At 59.9% G+C, this 23,066-nt stretch overlaps 1 protein-coding gene and 1 non-coding gene across 7 annotated transcripts in view; both read left to right on the forward strand.

Moving 5' to 3' along the window:
* Positions 1-21,631, forward strand: part of CHD3 (chromodomain helicase DNA binding protein 3) — a 24,515-nt gene extending 2,884 nt beyond the window's left edge. The window contains exons 1-40 of one of the 6 annotated variants that reach the window (XM_044249015.1): positions 671-687; positions 2,004-2,116; positions 2,628-2,798; positions 3,027-3,151; positions 4,355-4,638; positions 4,760-4,890; positions 5,061-5,211; positions 5,379-5,572; positions 5,839-6,072; positions 6,267-6,470; positions 6,814-7,025; positions 7,951-8,082; positions 8,463-8,562; positions 8,911-9,102; positions 9,267-9,467; positions 9,802-9,939; positions 10,164-10,285; positions 10,442-10,615; positions 10,736-10,877; positions 11,137-11,268; positions 11,888-12,005; positions 12,181-12,305; positions 12,510-12,741; positions 13,024-13,190; positions 13,609-13,786; positions 14,190-14,255; positions 14,735-14,820; positions 14,958-15,091; positions 15,617-15,761; positions 16,005-16,167; positions 16,270-16,391; positions 16,481-16,616; positions 16,730-16,831; positions 17,010-17,141; positions 17,492-17,600; positions 17,775-17,907; positions 18,177-18,418; positions 19,414-19,577; positions 19,803-19,929; positions 20,383-21,631. In XM_044249015.1, the coding sequence (XP_044104950.1) occupies positions 2,703-2,798; positions 3,027-3,151; positions 4,355-4,638; positions 4,760-4,890; positions 5,061-5,211; positions 5,379-5,572; positions 5,839-6,072; positions 6,267-6,470; positions 6,814-7,025; positions 7,951-8,082; positions 8,463-8,562; positions 8,911-9,102; positions 9,267-9,467; positions 9,802-9,939; positions 10,164-10,285; positions 10,442-10,615; positions 10,736-10,877; positions 11,137-11,268; positions 11,888-12,005; positions 12,181-12,305; positions 12,510-12,741; positions 13,024-13,190; positions 13,609-13,786; positions 14,190-14,255; positions 14,735-14,820; positions 14,958-15,091; positions 15,617-15,761; positions 16,005-16,167; positions 16,270-16,391; positions 16,481-16,616; positions 16,730-16,831; positions 17,010-17,141; positions 17,492-17,600; positions 17,775-17,907; positions 18,177-18,418; positions 19,414-19,577; positions 19,803-19,929; positions 20,383-20,623 (5,886 nt within the window). In that variant the 5' untranslated portion in view covers positions 671-687; positions 2,004-2,116; positions 2,628-2,702 and the 3' untranslated portion in view covers positions 20,624-21,631. Of the gene's footprint in view, positions 1-670; positions 688-2,003; positions 2,117-2,627; positions 2,799-3,026; positions 3,152-4,354; positions 4,639-4,759; positions 4,891-5,060; positions 5,212-5,378; positions 5,573-5,838; positions 6,073-6,266; positions 6,471-6,813; positions 7,026-7,950; positions 8,083-8,462; positions 8,563-8,910; positions 9,103-9,266; positions 9,468-9,801; positions 9,940-10,163; positions 10,286-10,441; positions 10,616-10,735; positions 10,878-11,136; positions 11,269-11,887; positions 12,006-12,180; positions 12,306-12,509; positions 12,742-13,023; positions 13,191-13,608; positions 13,787-14,189; positions 14,256-14,734; positions 14,821-14,957; positions 15,092-15,616; positions 15,762-16,004; positions 16,168-16,269; positions 16,392-16,480; positions 16,617-16,729; positions 16,832-17,009; positions 17,142-17,491; positions 17,601-17,774; positions 17,908-18,176; positions 18,419-19,413; positions 19,578-19,603; positions 19,738-19,802; positions 19,930-20,382 lie in introns of those variants that run through there. The other 5 variants (XM_044249011.1, XM_044249012.1, XM_044249014.1 and 2 more) reach the window with 5 other exon arrangements.
* On the forward strand, positions 15,234-15,378 carry LOC122908147. Its single transcript, XR_006384926.1, has one exon.
* Positions 21,632-23,066: the final 1,435 nt, after the last annotated feature.

The raw sequence follows: 23,066 nt of genomic DNA on the forward strand, positions 1-23,066 counted from the left end.
TGTGAGAGATTGATGGTGAGATTAGAGGGAGAGCGGGGCGGGCGGGAGGCGCGGCCTGGGCCGGGCTCCGCCCGCCTCCCCCCGCTCCCGCCGCCTCGGCGCGCCAGGCCCCGCCCCCGCCGCGCGCCGCCCTCCGCCCCCGCCCGCTTCCCGGGATCGGAGCCGGGGTGTGGGAGAGTCTGGGCGCCGGGCCAGCATTGAGTGGCTGCTGAGACCGAGGTTGGGACTTGGGTTTGCTTTATTGCCCTCCCTTTCCCTTCCTCGCCGCTCCGCGCTGCCTCTCCCCGCCGCCGCCGCCGGCCTCCCGAATTCGGGAGCCTCCTGCCGGGGCGGGGAGGGCGGCGAACTGGCGGCTGAGGTCCCCGGGGCAGGTGCCCCAGCCCCCCGTGGGGCGGGTGGCGGCCCAGGCCTCGTCCCTGACGCCGAGCCAGTTGGCCTGCCCTGCCACCGCCCCGGCGGCCTCCGTTTCCATGTTCACATTAAGCGACGTCCCGGGAGTTGGGGAGAGCTGGCTGCTGGGGGCGGGGTGGGGGGGAAGGGACCATGGCGTCTACTGACTTCCTACTCCAGGCTTCACGCTCTAAGCACGCCCGGGGCATGCTGCACGCCCCGCCCCCCCTTCCCCAGCCCTGGCCTAGAGGGTGAACCTGCACCAGAAGATATAGGATACTGGCGTTCTGAGGACAGGTAGCGAGGAAGGAGGCGCTGGGATCCCCAGGCAGTGGAAGCTGTGTTAATTGTGGCTAATTTTCCCTTGGCTGTTGTGGGCCGAAGGATTGTGTGTCCTAGAGCAAGGGGCTGGGCCAGACCCAGGCTTTCCTCCTCTGCGGGGAGCAGGACAGGTCTGGCTGGTTAGTTTAGTGCCTCCCTGGGGAGGGGAGGAGGCCAAGCAGGGCCCCAGGTCTGTGGCATCTGTGTCCTCCCCAGATCCGAGGTCGTGGTCATGGAGAATTGGGCTAGGGGACACATCAGGGAAGCCCCTGCCCTGATAGAGACATCTAGGGAGAAAGTCCGGGACCTAGGCCTGCTGAAAGCAGGTAGAGGCAGCAGTCTGGATTTGTGCTCAGGCCTGTGTTCGTGTGTGTGTGTCTGAGAATGCATATGCTGGGTGTGTCTTTGTTTCCAGCTTTGTTTGGATCTCCCTTGCTGCTTCTGTATGAATGGGACTAAATTTGGAGGCTAAGGGTGAGACCAGGGGACAAAGGGGAGGGCTCCTGAGTTCTCCTAGGGAGCAGGGTTATGGAAATAGATTTGAGGGGAGGTTCCAGGCTACTTGGGAAGAGGAGGAATGCTTAGGTAATTCAGAGACTGCTCCCCGTAGGGTTAGGGTGTGATACGAGCCAGAGCCAGACGCTGCGGTCCTGCGGGCAAGATGTGAAAATGACTGGCAGGGACTTCTTTTCCTCCAGGGCCATGTTAGGGTGACGGGAGGCTTGGCGATCATCTGAGGAAGTATAAATAGAGGCCTCCCTCGTGGCGGAAGGGATGTGAGGGCCCCGGGTGTTAGTGTGAGATCCCAGGTGTCCACCTTTGGCTCTCCCGTCTCAGCATCTGGCTTAGGGAGCTGCCAGCTTGTGTCTCCCCACTCCAAGTGCTGGGGTCAGGCCAGGCCAGCAGCTGGGCATGGCTTCCCCAGTTCCCGGGCAGGATGCCAGCTGGCTAAGTGAGGGGGAAGGCAGGAGGAGCCCTGGCGGCGACTGAAAGGACCTGCCACAGTCCGAGCCCATGGCCTAGAGCCTGCTCCCTTGTTAGTAGGAGGAGAGAGGAGGGAGTGGTTTGGCTGCTCTTCCCTTCTGACCCCTGACCTCCCATTCAGAACCCAAGCGTCCCAGAGTACTCGAAACACTCTCTGTTTGCACCCGGTGAAGGGAGCGAAGTTTGGAGGAGTTAATGCCCTAGTTCCTAGAGAGTGGGAACGGGAGAGGTGAGGAGGGCTGAGGTCTAGGGGCCGCCGAGCCGGGGAACGTGGAGGCTTAGGTTTTCTGGTGCTCTCTGCTCCAAAGATAAGGATGACATCCGGCTGCTGCCTTCAGCTTTGGGTGTAAAGAAGAGAAAACGAGGACCCAAGAAGCAGAAGGAGAACAAGCCAGGAAAACCCCGGAAACGCAAGAAGCTTGTAAGTGTGAAGGACTCCTGTCTCCACGCAAGGCTCAGCAGACCATTCCCAGGCACCTGCATTTTCTCGAATTTTCTCCGTCCCTCCCGATTATTCTATTCCGGAGTGGAGGGTGGAGGGTAGGGGGCATCCGGGAGTCGGAGGTCTGACGCCCCCTCCCCACTCCGGCTCAGCCTTGTAGCTCCCGAGTCTGGGACCCCAGCTTCAGAGCCCCTGGTGTCCACGTGACTCGCCTTAGCAGCCTGGAGCCCCTGTTGAGAGCAGGCTATGGGCATGGACTGCATGCTTCCAGAGCCTAGCAGTCCCACGTCTCCTTGCCAGTTTGTTCAGTTCCGCGTGCCTCAGTTTCTTTATCTGCAAAAAAAAAAAAAAAAAAAAGATTAAAAATAGATGTTACTATTTCCAGAAAATTGTTGTGAAGATTAAAAGGGATAATACATGTTATGGGCTAAGAACAGTTCCTGGCACATGGTAGGACTGAAGAAATGTTATTTTTATTTCTCTCCCTCAGGACAGTGAGGAGGAATTTGGCTCCGAGCGCGATGAGTACCGGGAGAAGTCAGAGAGCGGGGGCAGCGAATATGGAATGGGACCAGGTCGGAAACGGAGGCGGAAGCACAGAGAAAAAAAGGAAAAGAAGACCAAGCGGCGGAAAAAGGGGGAGGGAGACGGGGGGCAAAAGGTGAGTAGGGTTAGGGGGGACACACATCAGTGTTGAAGACGGGGCTGGGGACGGAGCGCCCCAAGGAGGGGGTGCTCAGTGGAGAAGCTAGAGAAGTTGCCCCAGAGCCTCAGCTACAAGCTATGGGGAGGGAGGGAGGCATGTGGGGGGCCCAGGATGGGGGCCGGAGAAGCACCTGCCTCAAGGAACCCCTGCCCCGAAAGCCCCATGACACCTTGTCACTCGCAGCAGGTAGAACAGAAGTCGTCCGCTACTCTGCTTCTGACCTGGGGCCTGGAGGATGTGGAGCATGTGTTCTCCGAGGAGGACTACCACACGCTCACCAACTACAAAGCCTTTAGCCAGTTCATGAGGTAGGACTGGCCGGTGGACACTTACGGGGGTGGGGGTGGGGGGCCTGCGGAGCTGCATAAACTCTTGGATGCTGCTCCCCAGAGAAACGCATGGCACAGAACTTGAGAGGACCCTGGTCGCCGCAGGGTACAGGGACCCCGGTCAGGATCCCTTCACAAGAGGATGGCAGGGGGGCAGTCATGATTCCAGTGCTGGGTTCGAAAGCCCTAGTGACAGAAGACAGTGAGGGCTGATGGCCCTCTACGCCCCAAACGTTCCGGCTCCCCCCACAGGACTTCTCTTTCCACTGAAACAGAGAGAAATGAGTGTTGCCCAATTTCCTTTGCTCAGTTATCAAGTCCTCTCTATCCTTGGCTTAGGACCCCGTGATTAACAGTCATGCGCCACTGGCTGTGGAGCCTGGGCTTCGGGGACACCCCCCCCAAGTAGAGTAGATGATAGCAGAGTGGCCCAAGCCTGGCGAGTGTTCCCTCCTTGTTGTCAGTACCCTGTCTCTCCTGCCTCACTGCTGAGAACCGTGCTGCTGTGAGCACTGTGGTCACCCATGTCCTCACAAAAGTCTGACACCCTGCCACAGAGCCTAACCCACCTGGCCTATCAGACTGCACATGCTAGGGCCCATGGAACTTGCTGGAAAATGCAGAGAATCCTGGCAACTCACAGTATCGTCACAGGATGAAACATGACCTCGCTAATATACGTGATAGGATCTTACAAACTGGAAAAGATTGGAAGCGTTTTTATCAACATCTTTGGCTGTTTTATATTTTCTCATCCACTGCGTGTGTACGTTTCCTTTCTCCTCGTACGTGTTCTTGGTTTTTATTATTTTTTTCCTCTCTTTTTTTAAAAGTTTCATTTATTTATTTGACAGAGATCACAAGTAGGCAGAGAGGCAGGCAGAGAGAGAGGGGGAAGCAGGCTTCTCGCTGAGCAGAGAGCCCATTGCGGGGCTCAATCCCAGAACCCTGAGATCATGACCAGAGCTGAAGGCAGAGGCTTAACCCACTGAGCCACCAGGCGCCCCTGTTTTTTTTTCTCTTAAGCTCTATATCGGGTTACCTTTAAAGCGAGGTCGTTCCTGACGGGTCTTTGCCTCCCGGCAAAGAGCATGAGCACAAATGCAGACTCAGCCCCTGAGGGGTATGGCGGAGTCTGGACCATCTGTGAAGGTCCCATGTTCTCTGCTCCTGCATTTACAGGCCCCTGATCGCGAAGAAGAATCCTAAGATCCCAATGTCTAAGATGATGACCATCCTCGGGGCCAAGTGGAGAGAGTTCAGTGCCAACAATCCCTTCAAGGGGTCGGCAGCTGCGGTGGCGGCGGCGGCGGCGGCAGCAGCCGCAGCTGTGGCCGAGCAGGTGTCAGCTGCCGTGTCATCGGCCACCCCCATAGCACCTTCCGGACCCCCCACCCTCCCACCACCTCCTTCTGCCGATACCCAGCCCCCACCCATCCGAAGAGCCAAAACCAAAGAGGGCAAAGGTGAGGACCCTCCCGCCCCCGTTTAGGACCACTGTCCAGGGGTTCTGAGGCCTCCGTGAACTGCGTTATTCCAGGACGTCCTGACGTCTGACGTGTCTCCCTCACCCCGCTCCTCCTTCAGGTCCAGGCCATAAAAGGCGGAGTAAGAGCCCCCGAGTGCCTGACGGACGCAAGAAGCTTCGGGGAAAGAAGATGGCACCCCTGAAAATCAAGCTTGGGCTGCTGGGTGGCAAGAGGAAGAAGGGAGGCTCGGTGAGCGGCCCGTCCCTGTTGGCTAAGCGCCCCGGCATGGGGTGGGGGGTGGTCAGGGTCCAGGGGTCCAGACACAGGGGTCCTTGAGGGAAGCCGGAACAGGAGCCGGAGGCCTGGGGAGGGGAGCACGGTGGAGCCGGCCTCTCTGACCGCCCCGGGGCTCCGGGCAGTATGTCTTGCAGAGTGATGAGGGCCCCGAGCCGGAGGCCGAGGAGTCAGACCTGGACAGCGGCAGCGTCCACAGCGCCTCGGGCCGGCCAGACGGGCCTGTCCGCACCAAGAAGCTCAAGAGAGGCCGGCCGGGGAGGAAGAAGCGGAAGGGTAAGGGGCACCAGCTGTGTGTGACCTTGTCCATCTGGCCACCTGTCGTCCCTTGAGGGCCCCTTTTGTGTCCCCCTCTAACTGCTTTGTTCAGCCTTTCTCTCCCCCATCACTTCTCTCTCTCTCTCCCCCTCTGTGCCCTTTGCCTGCCCTGGTATACATGACAGTCCTGGGCTGTCCTGCAGTGGCCGGGGAGGACGAGGTTGACGGCTACGAGACGGATCACCAGGATTACTGCGAGGTGTGCCAACAGGGTGGGGAAATTATTCTGTGCGACACCTGCCCTCGTGCCTACCACCTCGTCTGCCTTGATCCGGAGTTGGACCGGGCTCCTGAGGGCAAATGGAGCTGCCCCCACTGCGTGAGTACCTGCTGCCCCCTCCCCCTGGGGATCCACCTATCTGCTTGCTGCCCCCAGATGCCTGGCTTTCTCCGTGGCCAGCCCCCACCCCCATCCCTCTGCTCCGTCATCGACGTGTCTGGAGACTGAGGTGTCCCATTCCTTCGTTCCCGCCTGCCTCCTTTGCCCTTCTAGCAGTCAGGTGTCCCGTGTCTGTCCCTGGCTTCCGGTCTCACTGCCTGTCTCCTCCTTTCTGTCTATCTCCACATCTGGCCTTGGCCTTCCAGGAGAAGGAGGGTGTGCAGTGGGAGGCCAAGGAGGAGGAGGAGGAGTACGAGGAGGAGGGAGAGGAAGAAGGGGAGAAGGAGGAGGAGGACGACCACATGGAGTACTGCCGCGTGTGTAAGGACGGGGGCGAGCTCCTGTGCTGCGACGCGTGTATCTCCTCCTACCACATTCACTGTCTGAACCCGCCCCTGCCCGACATCCCCAACGGGGAATGGCTGTGTCCCCGATGCACGGTGAGTCGGCCCTTCCTGCTGGGTTTCCTGGCAGCCCCGACTCTTCTCATCTCTGGAACCCCACTCTCTGGCTCCCCTTTCCGTTCCTGTCCCTGCACTTGGCCTTTGACTCCCTCGTGGGACCCCGAACTCCTCCTCCTCTAACGATGGCACTTTTCCCCCATGTTTCCTCCTTGTGCGCGCCTGTCCCCAAGTGCCCTGTGCTGAAAGGCCGTGTGCAGAAGATCCTGCACTGGCGGTGGGGGGAGCCTCCCGTGTCCGTGCCGGCACCCCAGCAGGCCGACGGGAACCCCGATGCCCCGCCACCCCGTCCTCTTCAAGGCCGATCGGAGCGAGAGTTCTTTGTCAAGTGGGTAGGACTGTCCTACTGGCACTGCTCCTGGGCCAAGGAGCTTCAGGTATGCCGCCTGTCCTTCCCGCTCTCTGGGACCCCCCTGCTGTTCGTCTCACTCCTCCCTCCGGCCCCAGACCCTTCGCTTGCTTTGGGCCTCGGGCCCTCACACCCTCCCTTCATCCTCAGTCTCCGCAGAGTCTCCTTCGGCCTCCACTCCTCCTGCCGCCAGCCTCCCTTCCCTTTCTGCCCTCAGTCCAACGTGTTCCTGCTCCCATCAGCCTGTCACAGCCCAGTCCACTGAATGTCTGTCCTCCCCCTGCCGCTCCCCCCGGGGGCTGGTCCCCTGTCCCCTGCGGTCCTCTTCGGATGCTGGGACCATCTCGTCCCCTCCCTCTGTGCCCCGTCAGCTGGAGATCTTCCACTTGGTGATGTACCGGAACTACCAGAGGAAAAACGACATGGATGAGCCCCCACCCCTGGACTACGGCTCTGGTGAGGACGACGGCAAGAGTGACAAACGCAAGGTCAAGGACCCGCACTATGCGGAGATGGAGGAGAAGTACTATCGCTTTGGCATCAAGCCGGAATGGATGACCGTCCACCGCATCATCAACCACAGGTGAGTCTCCGGCCTCCCGCTCGTTCACCCATGCCGTTCCCTCCCCTACTGCCACTGCCACCCCGCCGGAGGCTGTGTCACCGCGCCCAGCACCTGGTGCACCTGCGAGGCTCCAGCTGCATCTCTCGGGCGTCCAGGTGGAGAGAAACCAGACGTAGAGTCCAGGCCCGTGTGACCCCTTCCCTGTGACCTCTGATCTAATGACCTGTGAGGCTGGGTATCAGGCCACAAAGGCCAACGTGAGAAACACGGTTCAGCCAGCCTGTGTTTGTTGTGCTGCTTTCTTCGTGGTGCACGTTACCACCAGACATTTTCCACGTGCATGTTTACTGGGTCGTCACTGCCTTCCGCACCGAGCGTGAGCTCGGTGGACTTAGGGTCCCTTGTCTGTTCGTGCCTCATTGCTGAGTCAGCCCTGGCTGGAACGGGGCCTCCCTCCCAACGGCTGTTTAGTTAAGACTGATTAGACGAAGCCCCAAGGGTTTTCTGGTCGTAGATTTCTTTTTCTTTTTCTTTTTTTAAATTTTAAAATATTTTATTTATTTATTTGACAGCGACAGAGAGATAGCGAGAGCAGGAAGAGGAGCAGGGGGAGTGGGAGTGGGAAAGCAGGCTTACCGCCGAGCAGGGAGCCCGATGGGAGGCTCGATCCCAGAACTCTGGGATCATGACCTGAGCCAAAGGCAGACGCCCAACGACTAAGCCACCCAGGCGCCCCTCTGGTCGTTGATTTCCAAGCAGCCATGCTGGAAAGCATAGGGTGGGATTTCAGTGGTCCTAAATTCCCTCCCGGGGGCCCCTCGTTGAGGATGAGGTGACAAAGGCTAGCCATTGGCTGATAATCATGTTTATGATGATTTCTTTCTGCTTGTGGTCCATGTTCTTTTTCTCCTCCTGCTCTTTCTCTTGGTCTTCTGCCCCGCAGTGTGGATAAAAAGGGGAATTACCACTATCTCGTGAAATGGCGGGACTTGCCCTATGACCAGTCCACGTGGGAGGAGGATGAAATGAACATCCCCGAGTACGAAGACCACAAACAGAGCTACTGGAGACACCGGTGAGGGGGCCAGGCCGTGGGGTGGAGTCTGAGGACAGGGGAGCGAAAGCCAGCCCCTTGGGCAAGGGAAGGGTCAGGAGGGGCAGGGCCGACCTGAAATTGAGGGCAGTAGCAGCCGGTGCTAGGTTGTCTGGGGTGGGACCGGTGGAGGAAGGAACAGTGTGAGTAACAGACGTCAGGTGCAGTCGTGGAGAGAGGGGATGCCGAGGACTGGGGGTGGTGGGCGCTGTTGGCACTGGATGTAAAATGGGTGAAGGTAAAAACTCTGGAAGAAAGGAACTGTGAGATGTTTAAGGGAAGTGGGAGGGAGGTCTGGAGTGGGTTCAGGAGAGAGTGAGGCCCCGAGGAGCAGGCCTCGCTCATACCTGCTCTTCTCCCAGAGAACTGATCATGGGGGAGGATCCCGCCCAGCCCCGCAAGTATAAGAAGAAGAAGAAGGAGCTGCAGGGTGACGGGCCACCCAGTTCTCCTACTAACGATGTAAGTCCTCCCTCTCAGCCTCTCTCCCGTTTCTAGATCTAGGCGATTGCAGATTGCCCCGGGCCTCCGGACAGTACTTCCCCGAAGTTTCAGCAGCCTCCCTTGCTGCATGGCTAGGAGATCGGCCTAAAGGGCCAGAGAGAAGCTTGACGCCCCAGCACCCGGGGCTGCCCCCAGCCCTGCTGCCTTCCTCATGCCAGTGCTGGAGTAGGAGGGACCGAGGTCTAGAACTTCCGTAAGCTCAGGCATCACGGAGGGAACTGTGATCCCGCCTGAGCTCCGTGCCAGCGAGGGGGGCGGAGGACCCCTGACCGTCCCCCTGAGCGCTCGGACGTCTTGACTCCACAGCCTACGGTGAAATACGAGAGCCAGCCGCGGTTCATCACGGCCACGGGTGGCACGCTGCACATGTACCAGCTGGAGGGCTTGAACTGGCTGCGCTTCTCCTGGGCCCAGGGGACCGACACCATCCTGGCTGACGAGATGGGGCTGGGCAAGACCATCCAGACTATCGTCTTCCTCTACTCGCTCTATAAGGAGGTGCTGGACACGGGGGCCCTCGGGGGGACTGGGGAAGGTTCTGGAAGGTGGGAGTGGATGGAGGCTGAGGGCACGGGGGACTGTGGGGAGGCAGGCAGCAGCCAGAGGACTGGGGCGACTGCCTCAACCCCCGAATGATGGTCCCCCCAACCCTCGACTCACAGGGCCACACAAAGGGTCCCTTCCTGGTGAGCGCCCCCCTCTCGACCATCATTAATTGGGAGCGGGAGTTCCAGATGTGGGCACCCAAGTTCTACGTGGTGACGTACACGGGTGACAAGGACAGCCGGGCCATCATCCGTGAGAACGAGTTTTCCTTTGAAGACAACGCCATCAAAGGTGGCAAGAAAGCTTTTAAGATGAAGGTACGCCCCTTGAGCTCGTCTACTTGGAGACCCCCAGGTGTTATTTCATTGTCCCCCACTGGCATTTAACCCTCTGAGCTTTCTCCTTCCTCCACCCTCCGCCCCGCCCCTGCCCTCCTGCCCTGGAGACGTACACTTCTGCCCATGCCGGACATGGGGTAGAGGTTGGGGGCTGTGTCCAGTCATCCCCGTGTGGAGCCCACGTGGCAGGACGGGGTGGCTGGCTCCCCCGGCAGGCGCAGGCAGGACGGGGTGTCCGGGGAAAGCACGGGGCCAGAGGTCTGGGTGCCCGGGCATCGGGTGGCAGCCGCACAGACCATGGCTATGTTGGCAGAGGGAGGCCCAGGTCAAGTTCCACGTTCTGCTGACCTCGTACGAACTGATCACCATCGACCAGGCCGCCCTCGGCTCCATCCGCTGGGCCTGCCTCGTCGTAGACGAAGCCCATCGGCTCAAGAATAACCAGTCCAAGGTGAGTGACGCACCCAGACCTCTGAGTCTGGCCCTGCTTGTGAGAAGGAAGGTTCTGGACTTTCTGCAGCCCAGAACAGGGAGGAGTCCAGGTTGGGTGAGAAGGAGGACTGGAGATTCGGGGCCTATAATCCCGGACAGAGCACAGGAAAAGTCAGGCTGTGTGGTCCAGCTGCTTGCCACTAACGGGCCCGTTCTCCTGCCTCTCCTTGCCCTATTTTCCAGTTTTTCAGGGTCCTCAATGGCTACAAAATAGATCATAAGTTGCTGCTGACCGGGACTCCGTTGCAGAATAACCTGGAGGAGCTCTTCCACCTGCTGAATTTCCTCACCCCAGAGAGGTTTAAGTAAGTGACCCCCCCCCCCCAGGGTGGAGCTGCGGCGAGGAGGGGCTGAGAACAGGGGGGCAGGCGGAGGGTTCCTCGAGGTGAAGAACGAAGCCTGAGGCTATGCACAAAGAACCTGATGGCCTGTTCAGTTCCTTGTCTCCTTCCGCCTGCTAGCAACCTGGAGGGCTTTCTGGAGGAGTTTGCAGACATCTCCAAAGAAGACCAGATTAAGAAGCTGCACGATTTGCTGGGGCCGCACATGCTGCGGAGGCTCAAGGCCGATGTCTTCAAGAACATGCCAGCCAAGACAGAGCTCATCGTCCGGGTGGAGCTCAGCCCCATGCAGAAGTGAGATGAGAGCCGGGCCACCTGGGCTGAGGGGGCTGGGGGTGCCAAGGACAGCCTTCGGTAGCCTTCTCACTTCTCCCCTTGTCCTGTCTCTTCCGCGCCCCGCACCCTGGTGTTCAGGAAATACTATAAGTACATCCTGACTCGGAACTTCGAGGCCTTGAACTCGCGAGGTGGCGGGAACCAGGTGTCACTGCTCAACATCATGATGGATCTGAAGAAGTGTTGCAACCACCCCTACCTCTTCCCCGTGGCGGCCATGGTGATGCACCCACGGGGGGCTGCCAGCATGCTGCTGTCCGAAGATGGGGTGGCGGGCTGCCGGTTTGGGGGGTGGGGGGGCGGAAGCAGGCCTGGAGCTGGGCGGTGGGCAGCAGTGGGGCACAGGCATGGGATTGCCCAGGGGAGCAGGAAGACACAAGGGGCGGAGACTGGATTTGGGCCCCGGGCTTTCTAGGCTGTGTCAGAACACAGGGGCGCTCTCCCTGACTCTCTCGTCCTTTTTGCTCCCTTCTCGGCAGGAATCCCCCAAACTCCCCAGTGGAGCCTACGAGGGTGGGGCGCTTATTAAGGCGTCTGGCAAGCTCATGCTCTTGCAGAAGATGTTACGGAAGCTGAAGGAGCAAGGACACAGAGTGCTCATCTTCTCACAGGTGACCTGCACCCGTAGCTCCGTGTTGCCCCCAAGGCCAGTCCCTTACCTTATTCCTCATGGCTCCCATGGCGTGAGAGGTCAGGAGGTGGCACTCTTGAGAGGCTCTGGTCTGGCGGCGTTCCTCTTGGCCTCTGACCCCTGTTCTTAGCTTAGGTCATTGGAAGTTGCAGGCCAGCTTCTTGGAAGCCGGACGGGGAGCAGGGGTAGGGGGAGCCCATGTCTCCTTGGGGTCGTCTCCTGGAGGTTGTCTCTGGGACCGGTAGTGTTCCTTAGCCACGGGAGAGGAGAGGAAAGGAGAGCACAGCACAGAGGTCTTGGGACACTGATGGAAGCAGTGGGTCTGCTCTCCAGAAAGCCACCCAGAGAGACAATTCCATACAGATCTTCCGGGCGTTTGTAGATGTCCCTGGAACCTCGTGGGTCTCAGAGGGGAAGGGATGCTAAGTGAAGCATGTGTGACAAGAAAGCGGGGCAAGGAAGGGCAGGGGTAGAGGAGCACACCCGGGGAGTGGGCGTCATGGCCAAGGGGTGTGGCAGCACCAAAGGGATGGTCAGGACACGCCGTGCCTGGCCCACTGCTTCATCATTCCAGACTCCGTCCTTCTCTCCCGCCATAGATGACCAAGATGTTGGACCTGTTGGAGGACTTTTTAGACTACGAAGGCTACAAGTATGAGCGCATTGACGGCGGCATCACAGGCGCTCTGAGGCAGGAGGCCATCGATCGGTTCAACGGTGAGGGGGGATGCCTGCTGGGCACGCAAGGCCTGAGCCACCTGCGCCTGGGTGGCTGAAACGGGAGGGTATCTGTCACCTGGCTGCTGCATGGGTGGCATGGTGATCTGCGGCCGGGGGGTGTCTCAGAGTTGGCCGCACGGCACAGCTGCTGAATCTTGCTGTTTCCCCCTAGCTCCCGGGGCCCAGCAGTTCTGCTTCCTGTTGTCCACTCGTGCCGGGGGCCTGGGCATCAACCTGGCAACTGCCGACACGGTCATCATCTTCGATTCTGATTGGAACCCCCATAACGACATCCAGGTGGGAGCTGGCCTCCTGGATCCCCTGCGGCCGTAGCAGGGGGATGCAGGTTTCCTGCTGAGGGGGTCATGTCCAGGGTCAGAGAGAGAGCTTTCAGTGGGGGTAGAAGACCCTTCCTTGCCGGCGGCCTTTCCCCAGCACGTGGGGCCCATCTCCCTGGCCTTTCCCCTCGTCCATCCGCACTTCCGCCTCCTGCCCGCACAGGCCTTCAGCCGCGCGCACCGCATCGGCCAGGCCAACAAGGTGATGATTTACCGGTTTGTGACCCGCGCGTCCGTGGAAGAGAGGATCACCCAAGTGGCCAAGAGGAAGATGATGCTCACTCACCTGGTGGTGCGGCCCGGGCTGGGCTCCAAGGCCGGCTCCATGTCCAAGCAGGAGCTGGACGACATCCTCAAGTTTGGCACCGAGGAGTTGTTCAAGGACGAGAACGAGGGTGAGAACCTGCCCCGCGGCCTCCTGAAGCCAGGCCCTGCGCTCCTGGGCACACTCGTCTTCGGGAACCCCTGAAGAAAAGCTTTCCCATGCGGACCCTGGGAGAAGCGTGGCCCTTTCTCCTCCACTGAGGGTTGGAAGGCCCGACATGTGCCTGCAGACTCCCTGGGGAAGGGTCTTCTCCTCCAGTGCTCCCGTGAGAAGGAAGCGAAGTTAGAAAGCTTTGCATGGATTTTCCTCCGGTTGGAACTCACAGTCTCCTCTGGTTCCCCGTCTCCACCAGGGGAGAACAAGGAGGAGGACAGCAGCGTGATTCACTACGACAACGAGGCCATCGCTCGGCTGTTGGACCGGAACCAGGATGCGACGGAGGACACGGATGTGCAGAACATGAACGAGTATCTCAGCTCCTTCAAGGTGGCCCAGTATGTGGTGCGGGAGGAAGACAAGGTGAGAGGCCAGGGTGGGCGCAGTGTACCCTGGGCCACCTCTGCAGGGCAGCGTCCGTGGGCTTGAATGGGGAGTCTGCGGGGAGTCTGAGCTCTTACCGTAGCGCCGGGCAAAAGGCGGAACAGTTCCTTGGTTTGAGGGGTGAGACCAGAATTTGGGGAGAACCTTGGGGGAGAAAATACCAATACACAGAGGGTGTCTGCAAGTCAGGGCAGGACAGACGTGGGTGGCGCCGGAGGACAGGCTCAGGGGAGACGCGGGGAGCAGGGAGGAGAAGCCTGCTGCAGGTAAGAGACGAAGAGGACGTGCGGTGTCCAGAAGATTCTCGCAGGAGTCACAGAGGCCAGGCGGGGGAAGTAGGCATGCGGTGCTGGGCAGCGGCGAGGGGAACTGTGAGTGTGCGTTGTGCTGCCTACAGATTGAGGAGATCGAACGAGAGATCATCAAGCAGGAGGAGAACGTGGACCCCGACTACTGGGAGAAGCTGCTGCGGCACCACTACGAGCAGCAGCAGGAGGACCTGGCCCGCAACCTGGGCAAGGGCAAGCGGGTCCGGAAGCAGGTCAACTACAACGATGCCGCCCAGGAGGACCAGGGTGAGCCCCAGAGGGAGGGACCGGGAAGGGAGGTGCGCTGGCCAGGAGCTTGGAGGCCTGGGCAAGGGGGCAGGCACATAGAGGGAGAGGGAGGCCTAGGGGTCAGGGCCGCCCCCCTGGAGGGACAGGAGCTTCAGAAGGGTCTGCAGGAGCTGCCTAGAGGCTGGGCAGGCTTGCGGGTGGTCCCAGCCAGCTGGTGGCTGCAGGGGCCTGCCGGACACCCAGAGTCCTCGCCTGGCACCTGAGGTGCAGGGCTGGGGACCGGGTACATGGTGACTGGACCCCATCCAGGGTAAGTGGCCTCAGAGTCTGACAGCATTGGCTGGGGGGGCTCCAGCCAGAAAGAGCCCCCGCGTGGGCTTATCCTGGGAGCTGGCCCTGACGCAGTGCCCTCTCCCCACAGATAACCAGTCTGAGTACTCAGTGGGATCGGAGGAGGAGGATGAAGACTTCGACGAGCGTCCAGAAGGTGGCACCTGTTTCCTGATTTCCTGCCGTAGCTCTTGCCCCGTAGCTCTTGCCGGTTCACTCGCTGGTGTCCTTTAAGTCCGTGGTTTTTCCATAAACGAGTGCTTCTCTGTTGACTGAGTAAAGATCGCGGATAAAAAGAACGGAACGTCCGTTAATTTTTCCACTGTCAAAATGGGGCATAGAGAATCGTATGGGCTGGGATGTCTAGAAGGAAAATCGAGAAAGTTAACAGTTTACGTTCTCCCCGCTGGCCCAGCTACTAGTTCTTTAAGGGGACCCGTTTCTTCTAGACTGTTTCTTCTAGACCTCCTTGCTGGGTAGGTCGAAAAGCGCTTAAAAGGAAATTAGAAGCGCCTGAGACTTGAGTTAGGCCTTCCCTGGATTCTGTGTCTCAGGGGCTGGGTGTGGAGAAGGATTAATGGGTGGAGGAGGTGGGGGACCCCCTAACCAGGCCACCCTCCCTTCCCCCACATCCAGGGCGTCGACAGTCAAAGAGGCAGCTCCGGAATGAGAAGGACAAGCCACTCCCTCCGCTGCTGGCGCGAGTTGGAGGCAACATTGAGGTGGGAGCCACCCTCAGGCCTCCAAGTGTCCCCTTGGGGGTGGGGCCCCGAGGCTGAGTTCCCTGGGGTTGGGGGTCCTAGTAGTGAGACTCCCTCACCGGACATTGACAGTCCACGCCCTCCCCTGCGGCCCCCAGGTGCTGGGATTCAACACCCGGCAGCGCAAGGCCTTCCTCAATGCCGTGATGCGCTGGGGGATGCCACCGCAGGACGCCTTCACCACCCAGTGGCTGGTGCGGGACCTGAGGGGCAAGACAGAGAAGGAGTTCAAGTGAGCACGGGTGCTGCGGGGCCCAGCGGGCTGTGGTTTGGGGGAGCTCCGGGTGTGCTTGTGTCCTGGCGGCCACCACGTGATGTGACCTTACTCAGCTGACTGCCATGCTCCCAGCCACGTGGCCTGGTCCGGTCTTTCCTGGCTCGATTTCCTGGGACGTGGGCTCAGCCTGCCCCACCTCCCCTCAGCAGAGCCTAGAGCACAGAGGCCTGGCTGCCCCCCGCCTGCAGGGGAGAGGCGCTGGAGACGGGCGCCTGGCCCTGGGCTGTCCTGGCCTCACACTTACTAGCCGGGGAGCTGGTGGACGGGATGACGAGCTGACTGATGGGGCCTAGGAACAAAGTACCAAGGCCAAGGACCCCAGGGAGAGACAGGGTGGGGGGGGTGTGGAGGGCTGGTCGTGGGGAGATTGGCAGGCTCTGGGCAGTGTAGGGTTTTAGGGTGTCGGTAAGCCCTGTGCCCTCATCACCGCCTTGCCACCCGCACCCTTTCCTAACCTGCATCCTGCCCTACGCTTCCCAGAGCCTATGTGTCTCTGTTCATGCGTCACCTCTGTGAGCCCGGGGCAGATGGCTCGGAAACCTTTGCTGATGGTGTCCCTCGGGAGGGCCTGAGTCGCCAGCAAGTGCTGACCCGGATTGGAGTCATGTCTCTCGTCAAGAAGAAGGTATCAGTCTGTCCTTCACTCAGAGTCGAGCTGGTCCCCTAGGCCCCATCCCCACGCTGCCTGGCATCCCCGGGTTCTGGATTCAGACTGGTGGGAGAGCTTCCTGTGTGGCCAGTACCTGCAGCTGACCCGTCCCTGCCACCCTCTGCCCGTCTTGGTGCCTGCAGCTGACCTGTCTCTACCACGCCCTACTCCCTCAGTGCCTATAGCTGATCCATCCCTACCGCTCCCTGCCACTCTCAGGTACAGGAATTTGAGCACATCAATGGGCGCTGGTCGATGCCCGAGCTGATGCCCGACCCCAGCGCCGACTCTAAGCGTTCCTCCAGAGCTTCCTCTCCTACCAAAACGTCTCCCACCACCCCTGAGGCCTCTGCTACCAACAGTCCTTGCACTTCGAAGCCTGGTAACTGGACGGCAGGAGAGATGGGAGTGGGGCTGGAGCCCTATGACAGAGACTGGAGTCAGGGTGGGGGTTTCTGCCTCCTCACTCTGCTTCTCCCTGCAGCTACCCCAGCTCCTAGTGAGAAAGGAGATGGCGTGAGGACACCTCTTGAAAAGGATGAAGCAGAAAACCAGGAGGAGAAGCCCGAGAAGAACAGCAAAATCGGGGAGAAGATGGAGACAGAGGTACGTGGCTGCCTGGCTCCCGCAGTGGGGGTGAGTAAGAGGGCCTGGTGCCTGGTTCTGCTTCATCCTGACTCCATCCCGACTCCTAGGCTGATGTCCCTAGCCCAGCCCCATCACTTGGGGAGCGGCTGGAGTCCAGAAAGATCCCTCTAGAGGAGGAGGTGCCGGGAGTCCCTGGAGAAATGGAGCCCGAGCCTGGGTACCGGGGGGACAGAGAGAAGTCAGGTGGGTGTATGGGCTTAGGGGTGATGAGGGGCTTAGACTCCAGGAGCTCCCTCTTCTGGGGCCACGGGATGAGGGTGACATCCTCCCTTCCTGTCCCTTACCCCCTCCCACAGCCACAGAGTCGACGCCAGGAGAGAGGGGGGAGGAGAAGCCGTTGGATGGCCAGGAGCACAGGGAGAGGCCGGAGGGGGAAACAGGGGATTTGGGCAAGAGAGGTAATGGGTGGAAGCGCTGTGCCCTGGGTCCCTGAGGGCATTGGGAGGTGGAGTCCGGGGGAGCCGAAGCCTGGGGCCTGGGGGGTAGTTGCTCCAGGCCAGGCCAGTCCAGGGAATAGCGTTGGGAGCGTCGGGAGGGGCCTGAGCACAGCGGTGAGCTCTGCCTCGTCTGCCCTAGCAGAAGACATGAAAGGGGAGCGGGAGCTGCGGCCGGGGCCTCCCCGGGATGAGCCGCGGCCCAACAGCCGGCGCGAGGAGAAGGTGGAGAAGCCCCGGTTCATGTTCAACATTGCAGACGGAGGCTTCACAGGTGGGCGCCCCTCACCGGGATGTGCTTGCCCTCTCAGGCTCCCTTGTGGTGCCTGCCTTTTGTTCCAAGTCCCTGCTGGTGGGGCAGGCTTGCACCCCACCTGCGGTCCTCCCTGGCTGAACTCCGGACTCCTGAGCCCTCTTTACCCCTCCTCGATTCCTGGTCTGAACTTGAGCCTTGCTTGTAACAGCTTTTGGTCCTCAGCGTGAACCAGACCTTTCCATCTTCTCCCTAAAGAGCCCTCGGTCCTCTCCCCCCGACTCGGGTCCTTCCCTTCTGACTGCCGCTGAGCTGGCCATGGTTCCCACACTGCTGACGCCCCATGTCTCTCTCTCTGGCCCGCTTTCCAGAGCTTCACACGCTGTGGCAGAACGAGGAGCGGGCAGCTATTTGCTCCGGGAAACTCAATGAGATCTGGCACCGAAGACATGACTATTGGCTTCTGGCCGGGATTGTCCTGTATCCTTCGATAGAAATGCAGGAAAAAAGCGTTTTTTTCAACCTGGATGGGGGAGGAGTCCACACCCTGGGAAGGGGGGGGTGTCACCCTGGGGGGACGGGCAAGAGGAAATGAGTGCGGACCGCGCAGTGCCTCCCTGTTTGGTTCCTTGACGGCCCCTTCCTGCGTCGCAGCCACGGCTACGCACGGTGGCAGGACATCCAAAATGACGCTCAGTTTGCCATCATCAATGAGCCGTTTAAAACTGAAGCCAATAAGGGGAACTTTCTGGAGATGAAAAATAAGTTCCTGGCCCGGAGATTCAAGGTGGGGACCCGGAAGAGGAGGGACCGTGGTGAAGAAGGGTTCGGGTCAGAGCGGGGGTCCAGGTGTGGTTGGAACGTGGGGACGGCTAACTCCTGTAGGGGGACAGTGGGGCGGACCCTTGTGTCTGGGACCAGGATGTGTTGGGGTCAGTGTGGGCTTAGTGGGAGGCTGGGGTGCTCTGGGTCAGCAGGGAGGGCAGTGTGGGTCTCCAGTGGGCCCGGCTGCTGGCAGATGCCCACGCCCCCCCCACTCCCGTCTGGGCCCCCCAGCTCCTGGAGCAGGCGCTGGTGATCGAGGAGCAGCTTCGGCGGGCGGCCTACCTGAACCTGTCCCAGGAGCCGGCGCACCCCGCCATGGCCCTCCACGCCCGCTTCGCCGAGGCCGAATGCCTGGCCGAGAGCCACCAGCACCTCTCCAAGGAGTCGCTGGCGGGGAACAAGCCGGCCAACGCCGTCCTGCACAAGGGTAAGGGCCGCGGCGGCCCCGCGCGGGGGAGGGCCCACAGCGCTGCGTAAGTCTTCACCCCGCACCCTTCAAAATCTTCCCACCCCTCTGACCCCTTTACCCTCCGCACCACCCCCCTCTGACCTCTGCCCCCACCCCCAACCCCACCCCCAGCCACCCCGTGGTTTTGAGCCTCTTGGGTATGTGCAAGCCGGCCCTTGTCCATCCTAAGAGCATTCACACCAGCGCCTGGCAGAGGGACCGGCCCCCCTCGCCCAGAGTCTGTGAGACTGTGGCGCGTCCCTCCGCAAGGCCGAACTCCTCCGTTGACCCACACGCCTGCCATACAGCTAATAGCACCCTCTCCGGGGCCGTGGCCTGCGTGTAGTCCCCCAGAGTCCTTACCCCCAATCGCACAAGTCCTGTACCTCCCCACCGTGTCTCGCTCACCCCACCAGGCAGAAACTACCCCTGTCCCACCCTGTGACCCTCTCCCCGAAACTTCCCTTTGACTCCAACCCTTCCTCCCAAACCCTCTTCCCCTGATGATGATAGATTCGACTCCAGACCCCTCTAACCATCTAACCCTGTCCGACTAGCACTATCCTGGCCCCTTGGATTCCTGTTTTAATTCCCCGAATCTGTAATGCTGATTCTCTAATCTCCCTTCCCCTCACACATGAAAACCTCGACTCCTGAAATCTGTGACACCAGTTACTGCCTCGCACGTCTCCTGACTATTTCCTCCCCGTCATCCCCACCCACAAAACGTCACTCTTGCAGTATGGAATGTTCTGACGACCCCCCGCCCCGTGTCTCCCGATGTCCCCCTGCCTCCCGTGTCCTGTGCTCTGTCTATCCTCTGCTCATCTGGTCTCTCTCCTTCTTTCTCTCCTCCGAGTCACTCTTTCTGTCTCCTTCTGTCATCTTCTTGGTCTCCGGTTCCTTGGTGTCTCTCTCTCTCTCTCTCTGTGTCCCTCTGACTCCTCGTTGTTTCCTGGCTCCATCCCTCCCTTTCCCTGTCTTTCTCTTGCCCTTCTTTCTCCGTGGCCTGGGCCCCAGTTCTGAACCAGCTGGAGGAGTTGCTGAGCGACATGAAGGCGGACGTGACCCGCCTGCCGGCCACGCTGTCCCGAATCCCCCCCATCGCAGCCCGCCTGCAGATGTCCGAGCGCAGCATCCTCAGCCGGCTGGCCAGCAAGGGCACGGAGCCTCACCCCACACCGGTAACCCTCTTTCCCCCCAACTCCAGTTGTCCCTGCTGGTCCTCCTCCGACCCCCACACACACGCTTCTGGCAGCTCTCGACGGTGTGGAGGAACAACTTGCTGGGACACACTCCTCACCCTCGAGTCTCCCTGCCTGTATGTGATCCCCTCGGGAGTGCTGGAGCGGGGCCCGTTGTCCCCTCGGACTTCGGAGCCTCTCACGTGGGCGCGCCCTCTCTTCCAGGCCTTTCCCCCGGGGCCCTACGCTACGCCTCCGGGGTACGGGGCGGCCTTCAGCGCCGCCCCCGTCGGGGCCCTGGCCGCCGCCGGCGCCAACTACAGCCAGATGCCTGCAGGCTCCTTCATCACAGGTGAGCCGGTGCCCTCCCGCTCCCTGCTTGTCTGAGCTTCGGCCCTGCCTAGCCCCCCTTTACCTGTCCAGCCCATCTCGCTTCCTTGCGAGTTTCTACAGTTTTACAAAACTGAGTCGTTCTGGCCTTTGTTCTTCCCAAACCCAACTTCTCTTCTGTTTCCACTGTCCGTAATGCCACCAAAGGTGTCAGTGGCTTTGCCCAGCCTCCTCCACAACCACTACCTCCAGGAAGGAGAATCGGAGCTCGGAAAGGGGGTATGGTGAGGGTCGGCACGGGATCTGTCGTGGGCACTGGGACTCCTAGGGACAGGGGTTTGCCCTGCTCCCATCCCTGCTGCCCTGGGAACTAAGTAGCAGTGGCAGGAGGTAACCTAGCTGTCACATGCTACGGTCAAGAGGCCGCGTTTGGGAGCAAAGCTGGGGTTCACGCCCTTGCCTCCTTCCCAAACAGCCGCCACCAACGGCCCTCCAGTGCTGGTGAAGAAGGAGAAGGAAATGGTGGGGGCGCTGGTGTCAGACGGGCTGGATCGGAAGGAGCCCCGAGCCGGGGAGGTGATCTGTATAGACGATTGACAGGCTCCCAGGCCAGCGCATCACCCAGGCCCCGTGCCCGAGGCCGACCCCCAGCTCAGGCTCTGGGACCTGCTGCCAATCCTCCACCTTCCCCACCCCTTGGGCCACCTCTGGGCTAGGCGCCTCCCTGCCCCACTCTACAACTCTTTTGAGAAGGGCCCTTTGTCTCTCTCCACTCCCCTGCGCCTTTCCCACCGCGCTTCGAAGACTGTGCTGGTGAGAAGAGGTCCGGGTGGGAGGCGGTGAAGCAGGGTCTTCCAAGTATCCTCACCCCCCACCGAACACGCGCGGCTTCCCAAGATGTGCTGGGGGGAGGAGAGAGGCAGAGCTGTCGCCTTCACCCCTGCAGTCCGAGCTCCATCTACAGATGTGGGGCATCAGCCTCGCCAGTTCTGTAGGAACTTTGGTGGGGAGAAGAGCTTTGAAGAGAGGAGGGGGACTTTAGAGAGGGAGGAAGGGAAGAGGAGAGGGGAGCTGCATGTTTCCTTCCCCTTCCTCTCCCCAAAACGAGGGTGGAGCAGTTGCAGGGGAGGGAGTCGATTGCTGTTCAGCCTCAGAATAAAGGCGCCATTCCCTGGCTCAGTGACCTCGTGCGTACGGCATGTTGTGTTGGGGGGGTGTCTCCCCTCTCCCTAGGGACCAGGGACCCCCCTCCAAAGAGAGTGATGGTTGGGCGATACTCCCTCAAGCCAAAGAGGAGCTCCCCAATCTGTTCAAGGGACCCGGTTGCCTAGAAAGGGTGGGAGAAAATGCTACAGGCCCGCAGTGGGGGAGCCCCCAGCTTGGGGGCTTGGGTCCTTGGAGCACTTCTACCCTCCTTCCTGAAGGCCTCGACACGAACTGAATTTGAGTGGATCAGGCAGGGGGCGCAGTCACGGGACTGCCTTGCCTTCGGGACCAGAACAAAAGAGCAGAGGGCAGGCGGGGGAGACTTGGGCATGTCCTCCCCCCCAGGAGGGGCCGGGGACAGTGGCAGTTTGCATGGCGAACCCCCCACTTCCTCTTCGCGGCCCCTTCCCTTTCTCGCTGCCCCTTTCCCGGTCTCTTCACACCCACTCCCGGGCTGTCCCGACCCTCTCTTCTGTATCAGGTGTATTGGTTGTACATATAAATTATACTTTCCTTTCTGTGTGATCTGTTGTTTTTGAGTGCGGGACCTCTCTGGTGGGGGGAGGGGTAAGCAAAGACCTGGCATTGCTTTCTCATGTTCCGTGTCACCCATCTTCTGCTGGTTTTTTTGATCTCGTGACTTCCTTTTTTTTTTTTTTCCTTGGATCATCAACTGAAACTCTGAGGCTCCTTCTCCGGCCCCATCCCCCACGCGAAGAGCCCGCTGGAGAGATGGAGGGTGAGCGCCAGGACGCCTACGGGGTCCTCAGGCTGAGAGCAGGGCCATGGCAGGGCTTACTGGGCAGAGGTGAAGCGGGAGGGTGCCTGGCAGGATCTGAACCGCCCTGCGTTCATCCGTTTCGGAGCCTCTTTTTGCTTTCCAGTTGCCCAGTTCCCCCAGGAGTCAGCAGAGGTCAGTACAGCTCCACAGGTACAACCCCGAGTCTACAGCAGAGCCCCCCCTTTTTAAAGAGTTGGGGGGGCGGGTCATCCTTGTGGATGATTTGAACTGCTAGTACCTCCCTGACACGTGCTCACTACCCCCAGAGCTTCTCGGGTTGGGACCAGACACTTCGGTTTTGAGGCTAAATGCAATAAACCTGTATTGAGTACCCGCTCCCCACCCCGAACGCCGGCAGCCACCAGTGACAGGGCAGTCACTGCTCTCTCTGCCCTCCCACCGCCAAACCCATCCTCAGAAAACAAAGGCAGACTTTCTGGAACAAGACCTGGGAGGGCGGGGGCTGCGCTCCGGGGAGCACTGAGAAGGGCCTCCCCCAAGAGGGAACACAGAAGCGGACTCGAGCACAGGAAGATGCCAAGATACGGTTATAAAAATGGAAGTTTATATTTCATAAATTCACATTTTTAACACAGGAAAATGTCACATAATAAATAAACTACACACACACACAGACTTCTTCAGTAACAGAATGTTCCTTTACAACCTCCAGTGAAATTTATATCCTTTATACCAACTGTTCCAAATATTGCCCCCACATAAGGGGACGTCCTAGCAAGTCTAGGACCGCAGTCGGTGCCGCTGCGATGTTTACCTGCCTACACATCGCCCGGGGTTCTGGTTAAGGCTCAGAGTCTGAAGGGGAATCTGGAGGTTTTGTAATTCCAGTGATGCGGCTGTGGCTCCTGCACTCTACTCTCCTAAGGTATTTATAGGATTTAAAAATAGAACACCGGGTACAGGAGGAGATGTCCAATTATGGGGCACCTGAGTGGGTTAAGCTTCAGACTCTGGATTTCAGCTCCGGTCATCATGTCAGTCAGGATCATGAGCTCAAGTCCCACGTCAGGCTCCGGGCTCAGTGGAGTGCCTGCCTGAGCGCCTTTCCCTCGCCTGTCCTTCCCGCCCCCTCAAGTGCTTGCTTTAAAAACAATTAAAAAATAAAAAAAATTAATTGTAGGATATGCATTTTTTTTTCCAGTCGTGACTGT

The sequence above is a fragment of the Neovison vison genome, chromosome 5, assembly GCF_020171115.1.
Source record: "Neovison vison isolate M4711 chromosome 5, ASM_NN_V1, whole genome shotgun sequence".
Classification (NCBI taxonomy): Eukaryota; Metazoa; Chordata; class Mammalia; order Carnivora; family Mustelidae; genus Neogale; species Neogale vison.